Consider the following 24,860-nt stretch of genomic DNA (forward strand, 5'->3'; position numbering starts at 1 on the left):
AGCCTACATAGCATTGTCAGAATAGATGGTTGGCTTGAATTTTCCAGCCAACATTAAATGCATGTTATTTGTTTTGCATTCATTGTCAATATAGAAGTTGCTTGAGTTGCATGCCCAAGATCATGTTAAAAATCAAGCACTGCCTCTCTTTAAATTTCTAGAGTTTCTCTATCAGTCTCTCTCTCTCTCTCCGGAATTTTGTATGCATTAGATATTTCTCTAGAGATCTCTTTGTAAAAGAAAAGTTCAGCCACAATTTTCAGTATTGTTCTAGGTGTCTTGGGCAAGAAATAAATAGGAAGCTAGAACCTAGAAGCCTATAGAGCCGGAATTGTACAGACAGAAGAAAAAAGAAGCTAGAAGCATTGGTGAAAGATATTTTACTATCAGTAAAGGCATGGACTAAGACATTTAATGTCGGTTGTTTAACTGACTTACCAGCAACTATAAATAGGACCCAAGGGGTTCTCACTTGTGTGTAGCATCGGCAGCAAGCCTTTGTTAGAATTTACAAGTGTCTTTACAAAAGTGAAGTGTGTATAGTGAAGTGGTGTCCATCAAGTGAGTTGGTGTTTGTCCATCCAGTGAATTGCCTTGTGTGTCTATTAGAGAAAGTAGCTTGTGTCAATGTACAAGAGTGATCTGCTCGCACTATTTCTATATATCTAAAAGTAAAAACGTAGCATTTATTATTGATGTGCTTCTGTTGAACCATATTAATGGCCATATCATTATTTTTTTCCATTAAATATATATATATATATATATATATATATATATTAATGTATGCAATAAATTTTCCACTCTATCATTGTGCTATGTTATTTACTTATTTTCAACCTTTTTTTTTCCTCTTTTTAAACTTTTATTCTTCCTATTCTCAAAAATAAAAACTCTTTTTCTATCTATTAATCCACATTTACTGTTACACTTTCTCTAGCATTTCCCCTCCCTCATTACCTCTTTATTTCCCTATTAGATTCTAATAATTTAGGATCTAAATGTATTGGAACTTCAATGTGTAATGTTGGCAAACTATGATCAAAACTTAGAGTCTAGATATAGGCTGCTCAAAGTGTGTTTATGTGTAAAGTTGGATTTGACGTGTAGGGTTTTATATTTTATGTCTCATATAAAAAGAAAAACCCTAGCCACGTTTTAGAGGTTGTTGATATGCTGTATGTGTGAATCTTTTATGAAATCTAGATGTGTTTACCTTCATACATACTTAAGGTTATCAAGATCAAGATTGATGTCGAGAACTTTGTGATCTTTTCAGTTACTGTTTTAAGAGCTTAAAGAAAAATACAAGTGAGTGTACTTGTGGCTGCTGTGGATCTAAAAAAGAAGTAGTCTGTGGACTTGGAGCTATCGTAGGGTCGTGGTAGTAAGTTTTCTACTCGAGGTAGTATTAGGATGTTAGTGGTCTAATTCCTTTTGTAAAACTTCAATTCTTTTATAGTAAATTTGTTTTACCTTGAGGATAGATAAGTTAAATCCTCCCAAGATTTTTTACCGGTTTGGTTTTCCTAGGTTATCATATCATGTGTTATTTACTTTTCCGCATTGTTTTACATGATATGATTTGAATGTGTTAACCTAGATTTGAATAATTTATCTAAGTAATCAGTTGGCTAAATAACTAGGTTAAACAACTGATGTTTTTAAGGAGTCTAAAAACGTACACTCCCAACTACTTTTTACTTTACCATTAAACTTCTTTCATCCTTTCCTCTTTCTTTTATTTTGACTTTTCTTCTCCTCATCTTATTTTGTATAAATTTAATATCATTCTATCAATTCAATCCATATTTTTCAACAAAAAAACTGAGAGTATTCTTTCTCTCTCGATAGATTTTTGTTCTTTCTTATGACTCTAAATTAGGAAGATAGTTATTTTATTTTATTTTATTTTAATGTATTTTAGTGTTTTGTTTTTTAAATTTCCCATCACAAATCCCTCTTATAGCTTTGGTTGATTTTTTGTGAGGTTTAATACTTGTTTTTTTTTTTTTGAAATATGAATTTTGGTTTATATCAAAATAAAATCTTCATGGTTACAAATTCTAATGTGCCTACCAATTGTTTGAGTCATAAATCATTATAAAGTCTATCTTTTATTCTTATGGTTTCATTTTAATTTTGGTTCAGATAACATTATAGTTTTGTGATGAGTTGTTGAAAGTTTGTTTAGACCTCTTTAACAGATTTTTTAACGTAATTTATTAACCAAGTGATTATTTAGATTAATTTTCAGATCTAGGTTAAATACAAATGAATCATATCATGTAAAGATGTGAAAAAGTAAATAACATCATGATATGATTACCTAGGAAAACCAATGAAACTATCCGTTTCAAGGTAAAAACCTGGGGGGGATTTGACCTAATTATCCTCAAGGTAAAACAAATCCACTATATGAGAATCGAAGTTTTTACAAAATATTTAATCTTAAATCTATTGCTACCTCATGTAGTAACTCACTAACACGACCACATGCAAGTTTTGAATCCACGGACTCCTTCTCTTCTTGGATTTATACCAACATAGGCCGCCTTACTTGTGACTTTGAGACTGCACTCAAAGGTTTCAAATCACATTTACTTGTCGATCTTGATGCAACAACTATCTCTACCAATCCTTGATTGTAGTTTTAGCTCCAGTAGATTCTTGTGTAGTTAGAAGGTACAGAACCTCTCAAATCTCACAAAGAGTAACACACAAGTCTTCTTCAGCTCTCCAAAACGTGACTAGGGTTTCCCTTTTATATGTAGAGAAGTTTAAGTGAAACTCTAAATGTTTTTACGAGCTTGGGCCTATTTAAAAACCTGCAGAAAAACTATGCCTACGATTTTCAATTGGTCGAGCCTAATTCTCGATCGGTTGAGAAAGGCAGAACATCACTTTTCTTTTCTGCAACCAGCTGGACTTCAAAACTTGAAACACCCTTATTTAAGCATTGCCTAAACACCTAGACTGGACATGTTTTGATCTCGATTTGCTAACACAATTCAACAATGATTCTAAATATTTAATTCTTAAATCTTTAGAACCTAACAGTTCTGATTATCATGATAATCTCCTTATTCCTTAAGAATTAAGAGATGAGAAATTTGAATAATAAATTTGAAACTTATAAAGTTTAGTTGTTTATTAAGCAAACATAACAAACTATAATAGAAGTTAGAAAAATATGGATCACCTTAAAAAAAATTATTAATCAACCACACCAATTCCAAAAAGAATAGAATTATATATTTGTAAAAATTAAAAAAAAATACTTGTGGAAATATTTAAAAACAAAAAAGATAATACTTGAAATAATTGTTGTTGTTGTTGTTTTTTTTTTTTTTTTTTTTTATATTACACCTTGTATATATATATTACATAATATTTATATATTTTCACGCATCGCATAAATCTGTGACAAGTTTGAAATAAAAGTTTGTTCTCTTCAACAAGTGTTGTTGTCTTTTTTTCAACATTTTGGTATCAGAGCTTCCGCTAATTTAATAGATTAGACTTGACCTCCTCAAGAGTACAAAAGTGTTCTCCTCAATATATGCAGCTTGTTTCAAAGATGAGCGTGGTGTGGCAAAATGTGAGAGTGAAAGATCTCTTTGAAGGGGAATTTGTGGATGTGCAGTATAGTACTGACCTTTAAATTTGGTCCCAAACTTTGAATTGAGAGAGAGAGAAATTTGTATATATATATATATATATATATATTAATTTTTTTTTTTTTTTCTAGTGAAATTTCTTCTTCTTATCATCTGTGGACATAGGTCAAATGACAAACCACATATATTCTTGGTATTCTATCTTGTGTGTGTCTGTGTCTATTTTTTCTTTCCTATCTTTGTTTCATATTATTTGTTTTGGAAATCTTTCTAAAACCCATATTCCGCATTTAATTTTGTGTGGGAATGCTTTCTAAAGGCCACTTCCTACATCAAATTGGTAATAAGGCTTCCACTATGACAACAAATTGATATCAACTTTTCTACTTTTACAACAAATTGGTATTAAAGCAAAGGTTCACAACCTAGGCAGTTGGATTTGTTCTTCACAGCCAAGGTTCATTACTTGGGCATTTGGACCTGCTCTTTAGAGACAAAGTTTGCTAACTAGACATTTGGATTTGTTCTTTAGAGTCAAGGTTAATTTGCTACCTAGGTATTTAGATTTGTTCTCTTTCGAGATTTTGTTAATTGGTTTGTGAATCTTATTATTGGGAGAAAGACTAGGTAAAGGTAGATAGATAGGTTTGTTGCACCATCTGTGTCTGTCTAAAGATCAAAAGGATTTTGTTGATGAAAGAATTATTCTTCTTCAAAACATTGCAACTGCCATAGGCTTAGGTAGTCATTGTTAGTGAAATTTCCTCGTCTCCACCTATGGATGGAGGTCAAAAGTCGAATTATGTAAATCTTTGGTGCTCTCTTTGTATCCTATAAAATGTTTGGTAAAATTACACTTTATCCCCCTTAATTATACCCTTTTTACACTTACCCCCTAAACTATTACCCATTTAACACTTAGGGGGTGTTTGGCAAGCAAGTTTAAACACATTTCTACACATTTTTAACAATATTGCACATATTTTCACTTTTTTTTTTTCACCTGCACGTATATCAAAAATACTCAAACAACATAATTTAAACTACTCTCCCAAACACCCCCTTAATTTGCTCCCCACCCAATAGGTAATAGTTTAGAAAAGTAAGTGTGTGCTGCATTCTCATAGTTTAGGAGGTAAGTGTAAAAATAATATAGCTTAAGAGAGTAAAATGTGCATTATCATAGTTTAGGAGAATAAATATAAAAGAGGTAAATATTTTAGGACGTAAAGAGTAATTTTCCCTAGATGTTTTGGAAATCTTTCTAAAATCCAAATTCCACAATCAATATTGCGTGAGAATACTATCTAAATGTCATTTTCTACAATACAAATTCCACCATCAATCTTGTATGAGAATACTATAATGTCATTTCCTTCGACAAATTCGTAAGAAAGCTTTCGCTATTTCAACAAACTTGCATCAGCGCCTCTACTTTTACAACACTGACATCTTCATTTCCTTCGACAAATTCGTAAAAAAGCTTTCACCATTTCAACAAACTTGCATCAGCGACTCCACTTTTACAACACTGAAATCTTCGCCAAAGCATTCCGAAGAGATAATTTTTATTCATTAGAACAACAGTTTATCTAATTGTGGTTTTCTATGTATTAAAGTTACGTCCTTTTTGTTGCATATTAATTAGCTAGGTGTCTTTTATACAAGTGCAGGGTTGTGATTAATGCTTGAGAGATATACACGTATTTAAAGAAGTCTAGAAAAAGTTGAATAAGAAGAGACAATTTTTAGCCCCCTTCCTTCTCCCTTGTTTATTACAAAAATAACTCAAATATGTCCACTTCAAAAAATCACACCTTTAATGGATGTTTTGATACTGGATTCGCAAGAGACAACCCAAACTTAACTGATATGATAAATAGCAATATGCTGGATGAATATATCTTATATTTTCTGGTTTATGGGATAATAAAAATACTCAATAATTTAAATGATAGAAAAGCTCACTACCAAAGTAAACTCAAAGGGATATAGATAACACCACACAAAAGAATTTAACTAAGGATACAAAACTATTTTGGCTTACCACTCTATGGGATACATATTAACACTACCCAAGAGATATAGAGACCGACACTCGCCACCCAAAGGAATCCACCCAAGGGATAAGACATGATTTAGAAGAAATCCATCTTCTAAAAAACACAAGGTTTTTTTAATTCTAAAAATACATTCTGATTTTTATTTGATTCAGCTAAAGGCTTAAATAGAGCCTGGAACACCCCCAAGCATAGTAAAATGAAATTAACAATAAATACATTCACTTAACTTAATCAAAGTCAGATGTGACTCTTAGGAACTTAGAAACACAACAAAGAACTTGTCTGCCTAGGAGAAATAAAACATATAGTCTGATTCATCCTAAGAGACACTAAATAAAGACTTTGACTTTATTAATAATAAAAAAATTTTAAAATAATGGATTGTTATTCTAATCTTCAAGGAAAGCTTTTGGGCCGGACTGATATCACATTGGGCTCGCTGGACCTTGGGACACTCCGGTGTCAAGTTTCAAGATTTTCTTTATAAAATCAAAAGTGGGTAAAATTTATTGCCAACAACATTTTTATTTATTTATTGAGCAACTATAAAAAATTTAATTGGGAGTGAAAATGTATGTGTTTTGATTATGTAAAATCCATGTTTTTTTTTGTTTAATTCTGTGCCAAATTTATTTGTAATTATTCTCTTATTTTAATATATCTTTTTGGGACTTAATTGTATTTGGGGTAGCTGTACTTAAGCCTCCTCATCTCCTGTTTGGAAAGCTGCATTCAGAATCATCTCGCGACCTTAGGTGACCTACATAGCTCGTGAGTGATACATGGCAAAAGATCCAGAGAGATTACCGACACGACCATCTCGCGATTAGACAACCCGCGAAAAGGTCGCGAAAAATCTATTAGCAGTTTGCTCTATTTTTATCCTGATCTTCTTTTTAGCCAACATCATACAAGCCAGGACTCACACCCTTCACATATGTGAACAAAAAAATAAGAGTGTGAACTGAGCTTATAGGAAAAAGAGAAAGTACTTTGTTTATCCCAACCCTTTTGTATGAGAAAGAGTGCCTTAGTCTAGAGAAACAAATCCCTTCATTCTCTCTTCTACTTTTCTCTCACAAATCACATATTCTTGCTAGAAATCTTTAACCTTCACCTCCATCACCAAACCTTCAGTGTTGTGAGTTTGTTGAAGGGCTGGAAACTTAGCAAAGCCAAATTAAATCCAAATCCTTTGGTGGCTTCCCGTTGGTAGCTCAATGGTGACGGCTCCAATAAGCTAGATAAAGAAAAGAGTCGAAGAAGTTGGAGGGCTCATTTATTTTCCACATTTACATAATGCTATTTACATGCTTTAGTTTATTCTTGAACATGTTTGCAATACGAAACTTGGCTAAACACGTATATTGGACTAAGTTGTTAGTTTAGTATTAAAAGTAATTAAACTGTAATATTTTTATTAAAGGGTCTAAATATTTTGCTAGGGTTGTTAGAGCATCTTTCAGATTATATATCTGTACAGTACCCACACTCAAGGAAGTGAAAATGAAGATTTTATGTAAAGGTGGCTTCCTAGCCCTACACGTCAGTGCCATTGAGTTATGAAAGTAATGGGCACCGGTGAGGAGAGTCACGCCTTCAGATATGCCAACAGCATGAACACCACAATTGTGAGGGAGAGGGGACATGATCTAATGCACTATTCTGATCACCGAGCACTATCATGAGAGAGTAATTGGTCTCTCCTGGTCGGTTGCTGCACCTCCCTTCTCATTGGATAGTACCTGCTTGGACCACGCACCAAGACACGTGTAGTCTCCCATTTGGGTAGGGCCCATCTTTCTCTCTCCTACCCTTTGTACCACTCGGCACCATCCTCTCCCAGCTCATTCTCTATGCAGCATGTTTTCTCTCTCCTCTAGCAGAGGGATGCGTACTACAAATTAGCTGTCCTTAAGGTTTGGGAGGGGCAATAGGAATTAAACACACCTGTCTGTGTATAGCCAGAAACATTCCTCGCACTACAAGAGGAAAAAGTTTATTGAGCATCCTAGGACATAACAATCCTTAATCACACCATGGATTTTTCATCCCGAATCTTGGGGTTTTCCACCTAATTTTCATGTTGTCTTTCCTCATTTTCCTTCCATTTTTGTTTTCCTCCCCTAAAAACACCGTTTTTATAATCCTTTACAAAGATGATGTTTAAATGTATTGCTGAGTTTTAGAAGTTCTTCTAAGGCATTCTTTAAAACTTAACTTGCACATACATATGTATGTTATGAAACCTAGGGTTTCTTTTGTGTGTGTACGCGTGTATGTTTGCACATGAGAGAGAGAGAGAGAGAGAGAGAGAGAAACCTGTAAACATGCTTTGATAGAAGATTCATTTGACATAATGCTTCCATGTTGCGCTTTCCTAGTTGGTATGAAACAACCAGTAACAGAGGGACTAAAATTTCTTGACGTCCCTACATCAATTTGTTGATTTGATAATGATTCTGGAGAGGTACAATGCTCTGCTATATTTGGCATAGGTTGACACATCCTGCAAGTATCAAATATCTTTAATTCAATTTAGAAATTTGTTGAATAAAAAAAATCTTAAATATTGGATAAATGATACAAACATATACAATAACAAAATCGTTTCCAGTAAATATTGACCTTTGCGATGAGGAAGAGCAACCATTATCTTTTCCACTGTCAAAACATGACTCCCTTTCATCTCGATGTGACAGCAGATTGTGGTAAAAAAAATCATGGTAGGCATCCGGACAATTTAACATACCCTCGACCAATGTCTGCACAAACTTTTCAACATTTTGCTCAGACACAAGGCGGATTCCACACTCTTTAACCTGGACACCTGGATTTTTAGGTTCAAATGAAGCCCCAATGTGACTACACCCTCGCAACTGAAGTGACATCTGGGGTATATAATATACTAAAATCCGATGTCTCGAATCCACAAAAATGTCTTCAGAGTCCTGGAAAACTTTGTGACGTGTGAGACGAATTTGATGACTAGGCAAACTATTATAAAAGCAGAGAAAACTTGTTAAATCCTTTTGGTCATCAGAACCAGCTAGTTGCTTATCTACAGTATAATAAGCACATACAGCTATTCCCATCCAACTCTCATCGGATTTCAAATTTTCAGGTAGCCTAATTCTTATGCTGGAACAAAAACGATGATCACGGAACCAGGCAGGAACTGTAATAAAAGGGATGATATAATCATATTTGTGGTTTTTCGCCCAGTCTCCCTGTAAAATACATGAATATATAGGGTCCGTTTGGATAGAACTTATTGCTGAAAACTGAAAACTGAAAACTGAAAACACTGTAGCAAAATAATTTTTAAATGTGTAAATAGTGCTGTGGGACCCATTTTTAATGAAAAAGTTGCTGAAAAGTGAAATTTGTGGACGAACAACAGACGGATGCACTGTTCATGAGGAGAATTGGTCAACAACAGCGGCTGAAAAAAAAAAAAAAAAAAAAAAAAAGCTGAAAACGCACAATGAAGAGAAACGCAGACGTGAACGTGGATCCAAACCCTCTCATAGTGTTCAATGAGTGAGTAAAAAATAGAAACAGATAGATATTGGTGCTTTGTGAAGAATGAGGATAGACCTGATACAATCCTAAAAGTAATGATTCGAGATTTCTCTTCAGCTCGATGTTCCAGTAACCTCGACATGATACAACCGCGTAATCTTCTGTGGAACTTTCAAGATGTGGATAATCATTGTCTAGTACTTGTTCAAACTCAGTCAGATCTTCCACATTCACTTTACGCGCACCACATTTGAAATCAATATGAGGATGGTTGCTTGTAATTGAAACAGTTATGAAACTGTATTCGTCTAAATAGTCTATAAGTTTCCTAGCCGGTATGTATGCGCCATATCCAGATGATTTGTATTCGTCTACGTACTTTAAATTAAGGTTAATTTCATTGGGACAACTTTCAAGACCTCCAACCATGTCCGAATGACAAGTAGTCTTAATATATAATAATAATTCTTTTCCATAAGAAATATCAGGTGGCACAGAAATTGCAAGGAAAGCAATTCCACTCCAACTATTATTGTCACACAGATTAGAAGATACTGGTATTTTTACAGATGATCCTGCAGGGCTCCGATAGTTGAACCACTCTGGAATTTCAGTTAAATCACTAACGATACTAAAACTTTCGGGTGGACAACGCATCTGTTGAACAGAAAGAACAACACAACTACGTGAAGAATAATTCAAATCTTTATTTCATTAAAAAAAAAAAAAAAAAAAAAACAAACAAACAAACTTTGAGAAGGATACACACACCACACATAAATAGACACGGCAACTTCGCCCTTTGCACTTTTTCAACACTAGAATATTTATTAGACGACAGTCCACACTCTCACTTTTGTAAGTACACCGGGCCACTCTATAACTTGGTGATTATTTATGCTTTTGTAGGGAATTACGATGTTTATAGATATTAGTTAAGATATGGATTAGTGAAGTGGCAACTTTAGAATTTTTTTTTTCAATATGGCATTAAGAAACTTAAATTATTCAAAATCTAAGAAAAAGATAACTTCATATATTGACAACATAAAGAAGAAAAAAAAAAACACGCAAATATATAAAGTCTTTCAATTTTCTTCTACAAGTTTTCTTATTTTGAAATTGTTGTATAATGGTCTTATTATTAATGATGCAAACTACATGTCTTTCAAAATTTTAGTTCAATAAATGTTTTCTTGGATTTTTTTTCTTTTTGTTTGTGAGGGCCTGTTATATTATTAAGGGGACCAAGTTTAAGGATAAAACTTGAGTACAAACTTTATTGTAACCTAAAGCTACAACTCTCACTAATTAACATAACTACATATTTTGAAAATCTAATTATTAAAACACGTATCAATTGGTTGTTATTTATTATTCGATCAATGAAATTATTTTTTATGTATAATTTTAGACGACAATTATAAGGTAGTTATGCAAAACTATCCAATGAACTTACTTGTTGAACAATTTTGTATAACTATCCTATAATTATCGTAGTTTAAATATGTCAATGCCATCTTCATTATGAAAAGTGAGAAACAATGAAAATCAAAGAGCAAACTCACATAGTTGTTAGTTATCAAAAACTACTAGATTAATTCATCTTGGTTGAAGAAGTACAGTCCCTCAACTCTAAAGGTTCTCAAACCTAGACTAGGCCATATGGTTCGATCGAGTTAATCATGAGCCTCTCACTAATTTTAACCCTAAAAACCTCTCTACGTGAATAAATAAATAAATAAATAAGAAAGTATGGAACCGCTTGAATAGTGGTCAAACCATATTTTTAGGGTCATATTTTATGTAATTGGCTAATCCTTTGACAAAATACACTTTACTTGTACTTGGATAGATCTAAGATACGTTTAATACATCAACAAATATGTTGTTCAAGGCATATCAAGTGAAGAAAAGCTATTATTTAATTCTCGATAGATAGCTCGATTGATGCCTACTATCGAGACTTAATGTGAAGCTCAATAGATGGCTCGAGAGCAGCTTGATTTATTGAGAACTATGATTTTTAGTTTTTTAGATCTGAATTTTGGCCCAAGCTTATGTATTTGTTTAGGGTTTCTTCTCTCACTACTTTAGACATAAATAAGGCTTATTTTAAAAGCCATCAACATACGGATACAAAGACCAAGAGATTTATTTTCTCTGTGAGAAGCTTTTGTGTTTGTATGGCATAAGATTTTGCAAACAAGTGCTTCTTGATCTACATTGTTAATGAAGTGAAGAACTTTATAGCCAATAACATCGTTCAAGTTGCTAGAGTTAGTCACGTACTGGGATTTGTGTAAAGGGTTAGTCGTAGATTGGAGATTTATGCATCAAAGGAAAGAAGGCTACTACAAGATCAAGTCCAATTGGGTATTGGAGTGAAGGTACAACTATAGGTTGGTATTTTGGAATAAGCCAGGGTAGTTGGTAAGATTCCTTATACTTGTAACCGCATGATTATTGATTAGTAGATTCTTGGGAGTGGTGATCTTAAAAGTACCTAGTAAGGTTTTTGCCTTGCGAGAGGTTTTCCCCATTTGTCAACAAATCACCATGTCAATTTATTTCCGTTGCATTTAGTTTAATTGGTGATTTGTTGGTGTCTTCACGATTTGCATGCAATTGAACCTAATTAATCAACTTGGGTAATTGAATTAATTAACCCCGGTCATGCTATCTTAACCCAACAAGTGGTATCAAAGCGAGCATACTCTGATTAGGTTTTAATTATTGTTGTGTGATCCATTGATCCTTGTTGTTATGGATCCTGGGAAATCTCTAATTATTCCTCCTTTATTTGATAGTACTAACTATGCATACTGGAAAGTACGCATGAAAGTCTTTTTGCAGTCTTTAGATGAGAAAGTATAGCTTGCAGTTAAAGTAGGTTGGAAGAAACCTAAAGAGCCACCAGCATCGTGGGATGATACTAAGATCAAAGCTGCAAATTTGAATAGTAGAGCATTAAATGCTCTGTTTAGCACTGTGACCAATGAAGAATTCAAGAAGATCTCTTCCACTGACAATGCAAAGGAAGCATGGATTATTCTTCAGAATACCTATGAGGGCACAAAAGCTGTTAAAAACTCCAAGCTCCAAAGGCTCACTACCAGCTTTGAGGAAATAAAGATGGATGACGATGAGTCATTCGATGAATTCTATGCCAAGCTCAAGGACATAGTGAATTGAGCCTTCAATATTGGAAAATAGATTCCAGGGCCCAAAGATTCCTGGTCCCAAGATTGTCAAGAAGATTCTCAGATTTTTTCTGAAAAGATTCCATGCCAAGATCATTGTCATAAAAGAATCAAAGGATCATGACTCTATTCCTTTGACAAAGCTGATTGGGAATTTGCAAACCTATGAACTAGGTTTAACAAGGGTTGTCAAGGGTAGCAAAGACAAGAACATGGCTTTGAAAGTTAAGAATGATGATAACGAAGAGTTGTTTGAAGATGAGGATACTAAATTCAAATCTTATATCACCAGACAATTCAAGAAGTTTATCAAGAATGCAAACATCAAAGCAAGTGACAAGGATCGCAAACAGTCTAGATTCTCTCATTCAAGTCCCAAGACAAAAGCAAGAGAGAATTTAAGGATGCTGGTCAAAGCAACAATGTTCCTACTGGGCCAAAGTGCTACGAATGTCAAGGATTTGGACACAAAAAGCAAGAATGTCCCACATATCTCAAATCCATTGGGAAAAGCAAAGCACTAGTTGCCACTTTGAGTGATATAGAACTAGAAGCAGATTCTGATGATAGTGATCAAGATGGGATAGTGAGTGCTTTCACAGCTACTATCGAGTCCCCTTAGGAAGCAGTAGAACTGATTGATGAGAAAGAAGAGCTGATGGAATCCAAGTTTGAGAAGATGGATGAACAAGATGACATCCACACTGCCTATTCTAGGCTGTACAAGGTCTCTATGAAGCATAAGAAGCTTTATAGATTAGCTATAAGAAAGCTTAGCGAAGTGGAATTGGAACGAGAGGAACTCTCTACCAAGGTTGATAAGGCTAATCAAACCATCGGAGCACTAAGGTTTGAGAATAACTTTCTCGCTGAAAACACCAAGAAACTAGATGCTGAACTATTTTAGGTAAGAGCACAATTGGAAAGGACTTCAAGTGCCAAACTAGATGAAACGCTCAACTTCCAGATGTCTGCATTTGACAAAATAGGTCTTGGGTATGATCATTCTCTCTCTTCTTGCAATATCTCTTCTAATGCTTTAAATAGAGTCATTTTTGTTCCCCCTGCTAATAATGATAACTGTGAGGTAATTGAACCTAAAACTGAAAATGTTAGTGAAGATAAAAATGATAAGAGAAAATCCATTATAGGAGCACCTCCTAAGGTTGGTAAGAAAGAAACTAAGCAGAATAATCATCGCTTTATGAACAAGAAGTCTCAACCAAAGAAGCCTCACTTCTGCCATTACTGTGGAGCATCTAGGCACACTCGTTCAAATTTCTATAAGTGGTTAGCCATTCAACAAAGCAATAATGTGTCATCTTTTGGGAGCCAAAATCAATTCCAACTTTCTTTAGCCCCTCTTGGAGAACTTCTTAAGGTTGTCATGTTACTTTCTAAGTTCAATGGATTCAACTCTTCTTCCTATCCATCTAAACAAAGGTTCATGCAAAAGAAAGGTTCTCCATCCAAGTCTCCCATTTGGAAGGAAAAAGATTCCAAGTGATTCCTTCACTCTCTTGATCACATGCATGGTTGGTGTTGTGGTTTGAGTCAGTCTAGTTTTCATGATTTGTTTGTTTGTTTTTTTGTTTGTTTGCTTTGTTTTAAGTTTTTTGTTTAATAAAAAAAAGAAAAATTTTGAAAAATACAAAAACAGTGTGTGTTTGTGTATACTGGTACTCGTGTACCTTTGGATGGTCTTTGAAACTAAGTTTCTCAACTTTGTATCACTTGTAGCTTAGATGAGCATCTTCATGCACAACTAAGCAATGTGAGCTTTGTAGCTCTTTTATGTGGTTTGTATAATTTGGTTGATCTTTTATCATTCATATCTTAATCACTCTTTTTGATGGGAAGGACTAAAAAATCCTAAGAAAAAGACATAAATAACCATCTCATCACTAAAAGTCGTCAATCATACAATATTTGTGTGCAATTCATAAAAGCTGTGCTCAGTAAGGTGTAGCACTTGCACAATAAAAACAAGATTTTTAGCTTTTATAATTAGGTAATTCTTTTCTCTCTTACTTGCCCAAGTATGTTATGTCATTCTATGCTTAAAAGAAAAAAAAAATGCAAAGAACATGTAAAGCAAAAAGAATCAAAATACTTTCAAATATGGTTGCAAGCATGTTTCTAGGGGCTGTGGGAGTTATATGATGTACCTTGAAAGTGATGGTCCCCATCAAACAGTTATGATTGTGTGTGAATGTAATTGATCTTCTTATATCATTACTCTTCATATGATGATTTACTTATGCTCTCTTGCAAAAGTTTCACACACAACACGCATACTCTTTACTACTCTTGATATTATTTTACAGGTAAAATGTGATTTGATCATCACAAGGAATACATGTGGTAGTATAAACTTTCTAAACTGTTTAAACTTGTTTTTGAAAATAAAATTTGGTTAAACTTGTTTAGTGTGTTTTTGATCTAGGAATGTTTTGCATCTAGAGTTGATGGTGTGTTTAAGTGCTCAACATGCTTCTTGGTTGCATTCATCATATGCTACTTCTCCTCCATGAAACGCTTGTTTTAGGCTTCTTGATAAATGTTCGATACCTTCTCGATAGAAGATCGATATCATCTTAATACATGCCTCTTCTATCGAGATTTTTGGGTTTGTTCTTGATACCTCTCGACAGATAGCTCGATCCATCGAGCCAATTCTTTGAAGTCTCTATCTGCTTGATAGATTCTCAATACCTGCTTGATCTATCGAGATCTTTTTGCCGTCGATACCTCCTCCATACATTTCGATCTATCGAGATTTTGTTCTCGATACCTTCTCAATCTATCGAGCTGCATTTTTTTATATAAATCTAAGGTCCAATTTGAATCATTTCAAATCCAAGTATCTCGATACCTCTCTCTTTTCTCTTGATCCAAACCTTTTCTTTTCACAAAAATCCTTCTTCCCTTCAAGATTTCGGCCTAGTCCAAGCATCCATTCCTTGGTAAGTGTTCTATATCTCATCATTTCTTCTTCATTCATGAATTTCATGCATTTTGTGACCTAGGTTTTAGTTTTTGGGAAAATTTGGGGTTATTGAGTTTCTATGAAAATTTTTGGGTTGGGTTTTATTCATATGATCTCACATGTTCATGCACTGCATTCTATGTTCATTATAACAATGTTTCATGCATTCTAAGATTGTGTGACTAATTATATCTTGTGAGTGCTATAGTTTGGATTAGGTTTTTACTCATGATGCAAATTTATTTTTGCACGTCATATGTTCATGCATCACCATGCATTAGACCTATCTTTTCTTTCTTTCTTGAATTTTTCTCTCCTGCTGTGTTTCTCTATTTTTCTTCTCTCTCTTTGTTTAGTTTCCTTCTCATGGCACCTAAAAAGTTTGTTCCCTCCAAGAACCCGATCAAACGTCGTGGTTCTTCTTCTTCATCTTCTTCTTCTTCTTCTTCTTCTTCTTCTTCTTCTTCTTCTCCTGCTTCCTCTATTCCTAGTTCTGTGAGTTTCCATGATGAGAAGGCTATAGATGACTTCTTTGAGAACTGCTCTGACTAGGCGATTTATTTGAAACGTTAGGTCATTTTGTTTGATTGTCCAGACACTCCTCTACCTAATGCGTTTAGCTCTCAGGGTTAGGCTTCTCTGTGTGAGTTTCCCAAAAGGTGTCCCAGTGTGTTCATTCAGGAGTTCTACTCCAACATGCACACCATCAATACCTTTATGCCTAGGTTTACTAAAGTATTTTGAGGTACACGTATTGTAGTTACTCTAGATTTCATTTCTGCGGTACTACATGTCCTTAGCATAGCTCCTCCAGACTATCCTAGTCACCCTCATCTACGTAACATACCTCGTGACGAGTTGGCCTCACTCTTTTGTGAGAAGGCCATGGTGTGGGGAGATACTCTTAATTTCTCCACAACCGAGTTTGCTAAGGGTCCAAGGATCCTTAATATGGTGATGACCTTTGTTCTCACTCCACGGTCACACTATTACACCATCACTGAGCCTCGTGCTCATTTCCTTCTTTTTGTTTTGGAAGATCTTTCTATAGATTTTCCTTCACATATGATAGTATCTATGATAGATATCTATTGAGACATTGCTACACATGATAAGCTCATCTTTCCTTCGGGTATCACACGCATCCTATCACAGTGCACGCCACTATTCATCTCTCATCTCATTTCTATGTCATGGGTACCATTAGCAAGGAATCTATTCAGAGGAGTGACGCACTATTGGCTGCAAAGTGGCCTCATGTGGAATCTACTACGACGGATGCTACCCCCGTTTCTCAACCCTCTTCCTCATCTGCTCATCCCTCCTTTTCTTCTAGAGCCGAGGTCTCTCTCGTCGTCATCATGGATCAGCTTCAGCTTATGCGTGCTGATTTTGGTAGTCATCTTGACCATCTTTCTAATGAGATATGTTAGATGAACACTAGGATTGGTCGCATTGCTCACTGCTAGTCTCGCCTTGGTGGTTTTGCTCCTTCTCCCTCACCCGAGCCAGCTAAGGAGTCTTCTTCGGATGGTGGAGATGATGATAATGATGATACTTCCTCCGAAACTAATGTTGAGATGACTGCCTCTTAGTGATTCATCCTTTGTCACTTGTGGAAAAAGGGGGAGTATTTTTGTATACAAGAGTAGTCTTATTGGTAGGGGAGAGCTAGCATAGGTATAGAGATACGCTAGTTAAGGGGAGAGTGTTTTTAGAGATGTAGTGAGGTTTTGATGTATCTTTTCTTACTTCTTGTACCATGGTCTTGTGATTACTTTTACATACATTGTATTCTTTGATGTATATATATATATATATATATGATTTATGTTTTCTTCACCTTTGTCTCGCATATATTGTTTCTTTTCTTTCTTTATACATATGTTTCTTCTTTTAATACAACTTGTCTATTTTTCACACTTGATGCCTTGATGAATCTTGTTAAAGTGTTTTAGATAAGACAGGTTGCAAGTCTATCATGCCATGATCTCTTTTCTTGAAAAGTTTTTCAAGAGCTCATTATAGTTGTTACACTTCTGTACTTATTATGTAATAGTTATGAAGTTTGTTGTTTTATACTTCTCTCATAATTATACTTGTGGTTTTTTCACAGATTGCCAAATGGAGAGATTGTTAGGTCATATTTTATATAATTGGCTAATCCTTTGACAAAATGCACTTTACTTGTAATTAGGTAGATCTAAGATGGGTTTAATACATCAAAAAATACTTTGTTCAAAGCATATCAAGTGTTCATATTGAAAGTCATGAAATTGTTTCAAGAAACAAGTAAAGAAAAACTATTCTTTAATTCTCGACAGATGTCTGCCATTGAGACTTAATGTGAAGCTTGATAGATGGCTCGACAGCAGCTCGATCTATCGAGAACTACAATCTTCAATGTTCCAGATATGAATTTCAGCCTAACCTTATGTATTTGTTTAGGTTTTCTTTTCTAACTTTGGACATATATAAGGCTTATTTTAAAAGTCATCAACACACGGATACAGAGACCAAGAGATTTATTTTCTCTGTGAGAAGCTACTGCATTTGTACGCCATAGGGTTTTGTAACCAAGTGCTTCCTGATCTACATTGTTAATGAAGTGAAGAACTTTACAGCCAACAACATCATTCAAGTTGCTGGAGTTAGTCACGTATTTGGATCCGTGCAAAAAGTTAGTCACAAATTAGAGATTTGTGTATCAAAGGAAAGAAGGCTACTACAAGATCAAGTCTAACTTGGTATTGGAGCGAAGGTTCAATTGTAGGTTGGTATTTTGGGATATGCCAGGGTAGTTGGTAAGATTCCTTATACTTGTAACTGCTTGATTGTTGATTAGTAGATTCTTAGGAGTGGTGACATTAAAATCACCTGGTGGAGTTTTTGCTTTGTGAGAGATTTTCTCATTTGTCAACAAATTATGGTGTCATTTTAATTTCCACTACATTTTAGTTTAATTGGTGATTTGCTGTAACCGCTTGATTATTGATTAGTGGATTCTTGGGAGTGGTGACCTTAAAATCACCCGGTGGAATTTTTGCCTTGCGAGAGGTTTTTCCCATTTGTCAACAAATCACCGTATCAATTTAATTTCCGCTGCATTTAGTTTAATTGGTAATTTGTTGGTGCCTTCACGATTTGCATGTAATTGAACCTAATTAGTCAACTTGGATAATTGAATTAATTAACCAAGGTCAAGCTATCTTAACCCAACACATATTATTCTAAGAACTGTGGCTAGTTTTCACGGTTCACATGGTTCCTATTTAAAACTAATTTATAGACTTAAATAGGGTAGTGCCAGGATATTACAGGATGGAAAATGGTCAGTAAAGAATTTGAAAAAAAAAAAAAAAAGAGAGAAGAAACCGCGAGAAAAAAAGAAAAAGAAAAAAAAGAGCCACGTTACCACCTCCCATTTTCTTCTTCTCCTTCTTAGCAACGCTTTGCCCAGTTAGGTACTCATATTTCCTTAGATCCATTTCTTATACTCAGCTTCTTCTTCTTCTTCTTTCAGCTCATGTTTTCTTTACTTTTCTTTCAACTTCTTAAGTTGTTTTTGATGTCTTCTCTACCCCGTTAGTTTCTTTTGCTTTTTTCAGGTTTGTAAGCTAGCTAGGCACATGTGAGCATTGGAAATATAAGTCCGAGACTTTATTTCTTAGTATCTTAGAGCATCAACATCAGTTGTTGCAAAAATATGTCATTTTAATACATCAAAAAATTACTTTATTATTTTAGCACATCATTTTACAATATATCTTACATCACATCTTCTATTTTCCAATTTCATAATTAAAATAATATATACCACATATTAAAATAATATTAACTAATAACACAACTCAATACAAAACACAACTCAATACAAAACACAACTAGTGCAACGGCCACCACCACATCCACCAACAACCACTGCAACCTCCACAACACTAAACACAGCTCAAAACAAACCCAATCAAATTAATCAAATACCCATGACAAACCCATAGCTACCACTACCACAAACCTACAAGCACAACCACCACAAACCTAATCAAATTTAGCCAAACGCCCATAACAAACTCACAGCAACCACCACCACAAACCCATAGCCACAACTTCTGAAATCCTCCTACAAATTTCAAATCCAAAATTTGCAACAAAAAAAAAAAAAAAAACCAAATCATCCAATAGAATAGATATATGGATTAGAAGAAATAGAGAAGAGGGTCATTGTCGTGGTGGGTCTCCCTTGTGAGTCATGGGTCGCGGGTCACCTTTTCTATCATAGGAGACCCAAAGAGAGAAAGGGAGGAGAAAGAAGAAGAGAGAAGAAAGAGAAAAAAAGAGAAGAAGTGAAGAAAGTGAGAGGTGGTCTGGGAAGAAAGAAGAATGAGAGAGTGACGAAAACAAAAAGGTGGAGAAGTAAAAAGAAGAGAGAGAGAGAGAGAGAGAGAGAGAGAGAGAGAGAGAGTGAGGTGGAGAAGAAAGAAGAAAAAAGAAAGAGAGAGAAGAAATAAAGTCATAAAAAGGAGAGAGAAAAAGAATAAAAAACTTTTTTTTTAGCATTTATGTCCGTACCATTCCAAATTTGGAAAGATACTATTCATTCATGCCAAATATTTAAGCATTTAGAATATCTCATGTGAGAGGTTTTTTGGTGTGCCAAATGCCAAATATTTGGCATTTGGCAATTCTCTTACAAAGTCTCGAGCCCACATGTGCCTAGTTTAGTCTTTATTGCTTTTCTTATTTTGTATCATCATATCATCTTTTTTCTTTGTCCACTAGTACAAATTGATTATTTTAATTCTTAGGACATATGTGTTTCACATGTTAGGAACATATGTCACTATTTTATGTAATTGGCTAATTCTTTGACAAAACGCACTTTACTTGTAATTGGGTAGATCTAGGATGTGTTTAATACTTCAAGAAACCTTATTTCAAGTCCAAGTATTGAAGCCATGCAAGTTTGTCCGAGATTCAGGTGTGAAAAGTGTTGTTCATTAAAACTCGACAGCTAGCATCTATCGAGCCTTGAAGAGCTGTTTCAGCCCGTGGCTTGACAGCAGCTTGACAGATAGGGTATCTGTCGAGATTTATGAAACTTAGATTTCCGAGTCTGTTTCTCATCCAATCCGTGATTATATGTTTGAGTTTTCTTTTCTCACAACCCTAGACATATAAAAAGATTATTTTAAGGGTCGTATCAGGTTACACAGCCAAGAGCACAATTGCACAAAAGCATAATTCATCAAGTGTGACCGGAAACCTAGTTTGACCTAGTTCTTGAGAAGCTGTTGTATTTGTACACCATAGGGTTTTGTGACCAAGGAATTTCGTGATTTTCATGTGTTGAGGATCAGAAGAACTTTGCAACCAACCTCCTTCTCTAGTTGGTGATTGAAGTCGCGTACTAGGATCTGTGCAATTAATTAGTCACGTACTAGGAGCCGTGCATTGAAAATGAGAGATTGTCACTACAGAACAAGTCCAATTAGGTATTGGGGTAAGGGTTCAATTGTAGGTTGGTATAAGGTACTGAGATTCTTTTACTTGTAACCGCTTGTTTTGATAATAGCGAATTTTCGAGAGTGGTAACCTAAAATCACCCAGTGGGGTTTTTGTCGTGTTGGTTTTCCCCATTTGTAAACAAATCATCGTGTCAATTTATTTTCCACTGCACTTTAGTTTATTGGTGATTTGTTTGTGCTACCACGCATTTTATTACGTTAATTTGATTAATTAATAAACTTGACTAATTAATCAATTAATTTATCATAAGGGGTCAATACATTTTTTGTCTATCATTAATATATATGTTTTAAATGGTTATTATTATTATTATTAGATAGATAGATATATGGGCTTGAGAATGATATATTATTAGATATTAACTAAATATGGATCTATCATATTAATCGTAATATTTTACTTAATTTATCCATTTGTATTAATTTAATGTATTAATTTATATTTTAAATAATTATTAAATTAATTATGACATCATTACGGTTTAACCTCGATGCAAGCTTAAAAACCTTGAAACTCTCTCTTTTACAGATCATTGAACGATCTAGGTCTAAAAACCATATTCCCTATAAAAGAGTATCTTAATCTCACTAAGTTGAGTATATTATTCAATCATTTTGTCAAATTTTCGTATTTAATTTATAGATTCTATCTTCTAATAGATGTTTATATTGGATGGTTTATATATAAGATGTTCAAACTAAGAATTATTTGTCATATGTTACTCTTTAAAGATCTTATTAGTTGTATAGATAGTACTTTTGGTTTATGAGATAAGATTAACAAAATGAGGTTTTTATATGACTATATCTAGATGATACTACAATGTCATGATCGATGAGTTTGTCTTATAATCTAAGTAATTATGTGGTTTATGAATTTTAAGAATTATATATTGCAGGATTTGTTCATATGATCATATGATCAAAACAAGTTTTTTTTTTGTGCATTTTTTTGCATTTCATTTTTCCACTTTGGTGATATATGACTTATTGCATAGTTATCTTTATTTAGTTTTTCACTTAGTTTACATTGTGAGGAAGAAAGAAATGTTTGTCTATCTTTTGAAGAGAAATTTATCTATAAGAGTTTATTTGCATACATCAGTATAGTAATTATTGAAGTATACATGATTACAACTAAATCTAACAATTCTAACACTATAAAATAAAGCAAAACTTTTTTATTGCATTGTGTTATTATACATATCTTCCTATATATAATACCCGACTACAATTCATTATGTTACACTACAAAAAAATAAAATAAAAAATTGTAATTTAAAATATAATTTTAAATAACAGGTTTACCTTTAAAAAATATACAATTTAATATATTAATTCAATAATTATTCTATAAAAAATAAGCATATCAACTTTTTTTTTTTTTTCTTTTGCATATCATACAAGTTTGGGACTAATATAGTTAAAAGGCAGAAGTATAAAGAGTGTGTGAGAGAGATACCTCTGGAGATGTTTTAAAAACTTGATCCAAGCGGATATTCTGCATCGGAACAGCAATATCAAAACCAAAATCAGTTTCGGATTTATCACTGCGATAATCTACAAAAGCCAGATCTCTTTCACTCGAAGTCCACCTGATGAGTTGATTTGAGTAGTTTTCCAGTGAAGTACATCTTCGTGCCGTTACATATCTTATACTTAGTGGAAGATTTTGCAATGATTGCAGCTTACTACAGTCATTCAAATTAATATCTACAAGCTTAGATAGTTGAGATATGCTATCAGGAAGGCGTGTAAAATTGTTTTTTCTTAAATTCAGAAACTGTAATGAAGATAAGCAAGTAAGATCATCAGGGAGTGCTCCGTCCAATAAATTGCAGTCACTTAGATCTAAAGATACTATATTCCCAGATAACCTAGGCAACAACTGGTTGAAAGGCCCAAGGGTAGGGAAGAAATAATTTGTGAATAAAACATATGGAGCACGGATGACGGAGAGTCCATGAGAAAGCCAGGATTTAGGTGGTTGAAACTTACATCCTGAAAGAATGAGAGCTTTAAGAGATGGAAGATCGACTCTTGGAAACCTTGAAAGTCTTTTGCAATCCTTAAGACTCAACAATGACAGACCATTCAAATGCTTAATTGATGGTGGCAATCCTTCTATGGCAGTCCCATCCAAATAAAGCTCCAACAAACCTGTCATATTTGTTCCAATATCTGGAAACTTCTTCAGTGTTGAACAGCCAGATAGAATAAAAATTTTAAGAGATTCCAAGTTGATCTTGGAAGGGAGGCTTTTAAGATTTTTGCAATCTTTCAAATTTAACAAAGTAAGACGATTGAGAGCTCCAACAGGTAAGTGAAGCTCATACAAACTTGTACAACCTTGAAAAATTAACACTTCAAGAAATGGGAGTCCATTAAAGTTGGGGGTCTTGACGAAGTCTTTAGAGTCACCAAGATCCAGGAGTCGTAACTTGGCCAAATTCTGTGATAATAAATAGATATGGACAAATTAAGTAATCAAGAACTTAATTGATATTTATTATAAATTAAATAAAAAAAACACACACACACACACATACACACACCAACATGCCTTCATGGAAAACTTACATCAAATCCCTCCGGCAATTGCTTAACCTGGCTGCGAGGCATGATGAGTTCAACAAGATTGTATGGTTGGAAATTGTTTGGCATGGATTCCAAAGGATAATCATGCCATTCTAGGATTTGTAACTTATTAGAAAGAAAATTGAGGCCTTCAGGAAGATGCACATTAGAAATTTTAAGCAACCTTAGACTTATCATATTTGAGAAGGCTTTGTCATTCAAGTTTTCTTTATGTGGAGGCGAGTTTAGCATCATGCCTTCTACATCTTTGGTTCCCTGTTAATCAAGAACAGTGAAATTAGTGCTGGGAAAGATATAGCAAAAAAGTTGCTAGAATTACACAATTACACACTTCTCTAAGTTTATGTCTATATACTAATCCACTTACAGTATTTTCCTTTAGCACATGAAACACATCCTTATAAAGCCACAACCTACTGCGTCTTCCGGGCTCCTGAGGCGATTTACGATGAACAACTCTCCAAGCCATCTCTTGTATTAAATCATGCATTCGTATTTTTTCCCCTAAAATGGTAATGAGAGATTTGTCCTTGAGATTTTCTATATTCTTCTTGCAACCAAAACCTTCTATATGTACCACTCGATTTTTGTCCTCCCCTTTGAAGAAACATGCAATATCCAAAAATAGATTTTTCTCTATTTCATTCAATCCCCTATAACTTATTTCAAGTTTATCAAGAATCTCTCCTTCAGGGATTTCTTCTAATTGATGTAGGTAATCTTCCCATACCTCTCTTGATCTATCAATCAACGAGGAACTCAGAACTTCAAGAGCTATAGGAAGCCGTTTAGCATACTTCACAAAACCATTAGACAAATCCTCAAAATCTTTTTTAGGATATTTTTGTTTGAACACAGTTAGACTGAAGAGCTCCAAAGCTTCATCATCATCTAATCCATTAACTGGACATATAGTAGTACCCAGGTGATGCCTTATTAGCAAGTGCTTATCTTTACTTGTGATAATGATCATACTCTCTGGACCAAACCAGTTTGGGCTCCCTGCTAATGCCTTTAGTTGTTCATCTTTGTCAACATCATCAAGAACAATAAGAACCTTCTTATTTTGTAGTCTCTTCTTTATGACTTTGATCCCATCATGATGGTTCCTTATGTTTACTTCTTTTACAATTAGGGTTTCAGAAAGAAGCTGTTTTTGTAAATTAACTAGACCCTGTTTATCTTCTTCAACTGTTTGTCTAATGTCACGAATAAAGCTGCTTACTTCAAATTGACGACGAATTCTGTAATAAATGGTAGATGCTAGAGTGGTTTTACCAATCCCAGCCATCCCCCAAAGTCCTATGAAGCACACATCATCTGACATTGTACTAAAT

General features: G+C 34.2%; 1 protein-coding gene across 1 annotated transcript in view; it reads right to left on the bottom strand.

Annotated features, from left to right (window-relative positions):
- The window catches only part of LOC142618603 (uncharacterized), a 32,487-nt gene extending 8,282 nt beyond the window's left edge, over positions 1–24,205 (bottom strand). Inside the window, exons 1-6 of the mRNA XM_075791547.1 lie at positions 23,891–24,205; positions 23,506–23,778; positions 22,388–23,377; positions 9,284–9,865; positions 8,312–8,913; positions 8,006–8,192 (exon numbers count right to left, since the gene is read on the bottom strand). Of these exons, the coding sequence (XP_075647662.1) occupies positions 8,006–8,192; positions 8,312–8,913; positions 9,284–9,865; positions 22,388–23,377; positions 23,506–23,778; positions 23,891–24,013 (2,757 nt within the window). The 5' untranslated portion in view covers positions 24,014–24,205. The remainder of the gene's footprint in view (positions 1–8,005; positions 8,193–8,311; positions 8,914–9,283; positions 9,866–22,387; positions 23,378–23,505; positions 23,779–23,890) is intronic.
- Between the last annotated feature and the right edge of the window lie 655 nt (positions 24,206–24,860).

The sequence above is a fragment of the Castanea sativa genome, chromosome 12 (assembly GCF_040712315.1).
Source record: "Castanea sativa cultivar Marrone di Chiusa Pesio chromosome 12, ASM4071231v1".
In the NCBI taxonomy this organism is placed as follows: domain Eukaryota; kingdom Viridiplantae; phylum Streptophyta; class Magnoliopsida; order Fagales; family Fagaceae; genus Castanea; species Castanea sativa.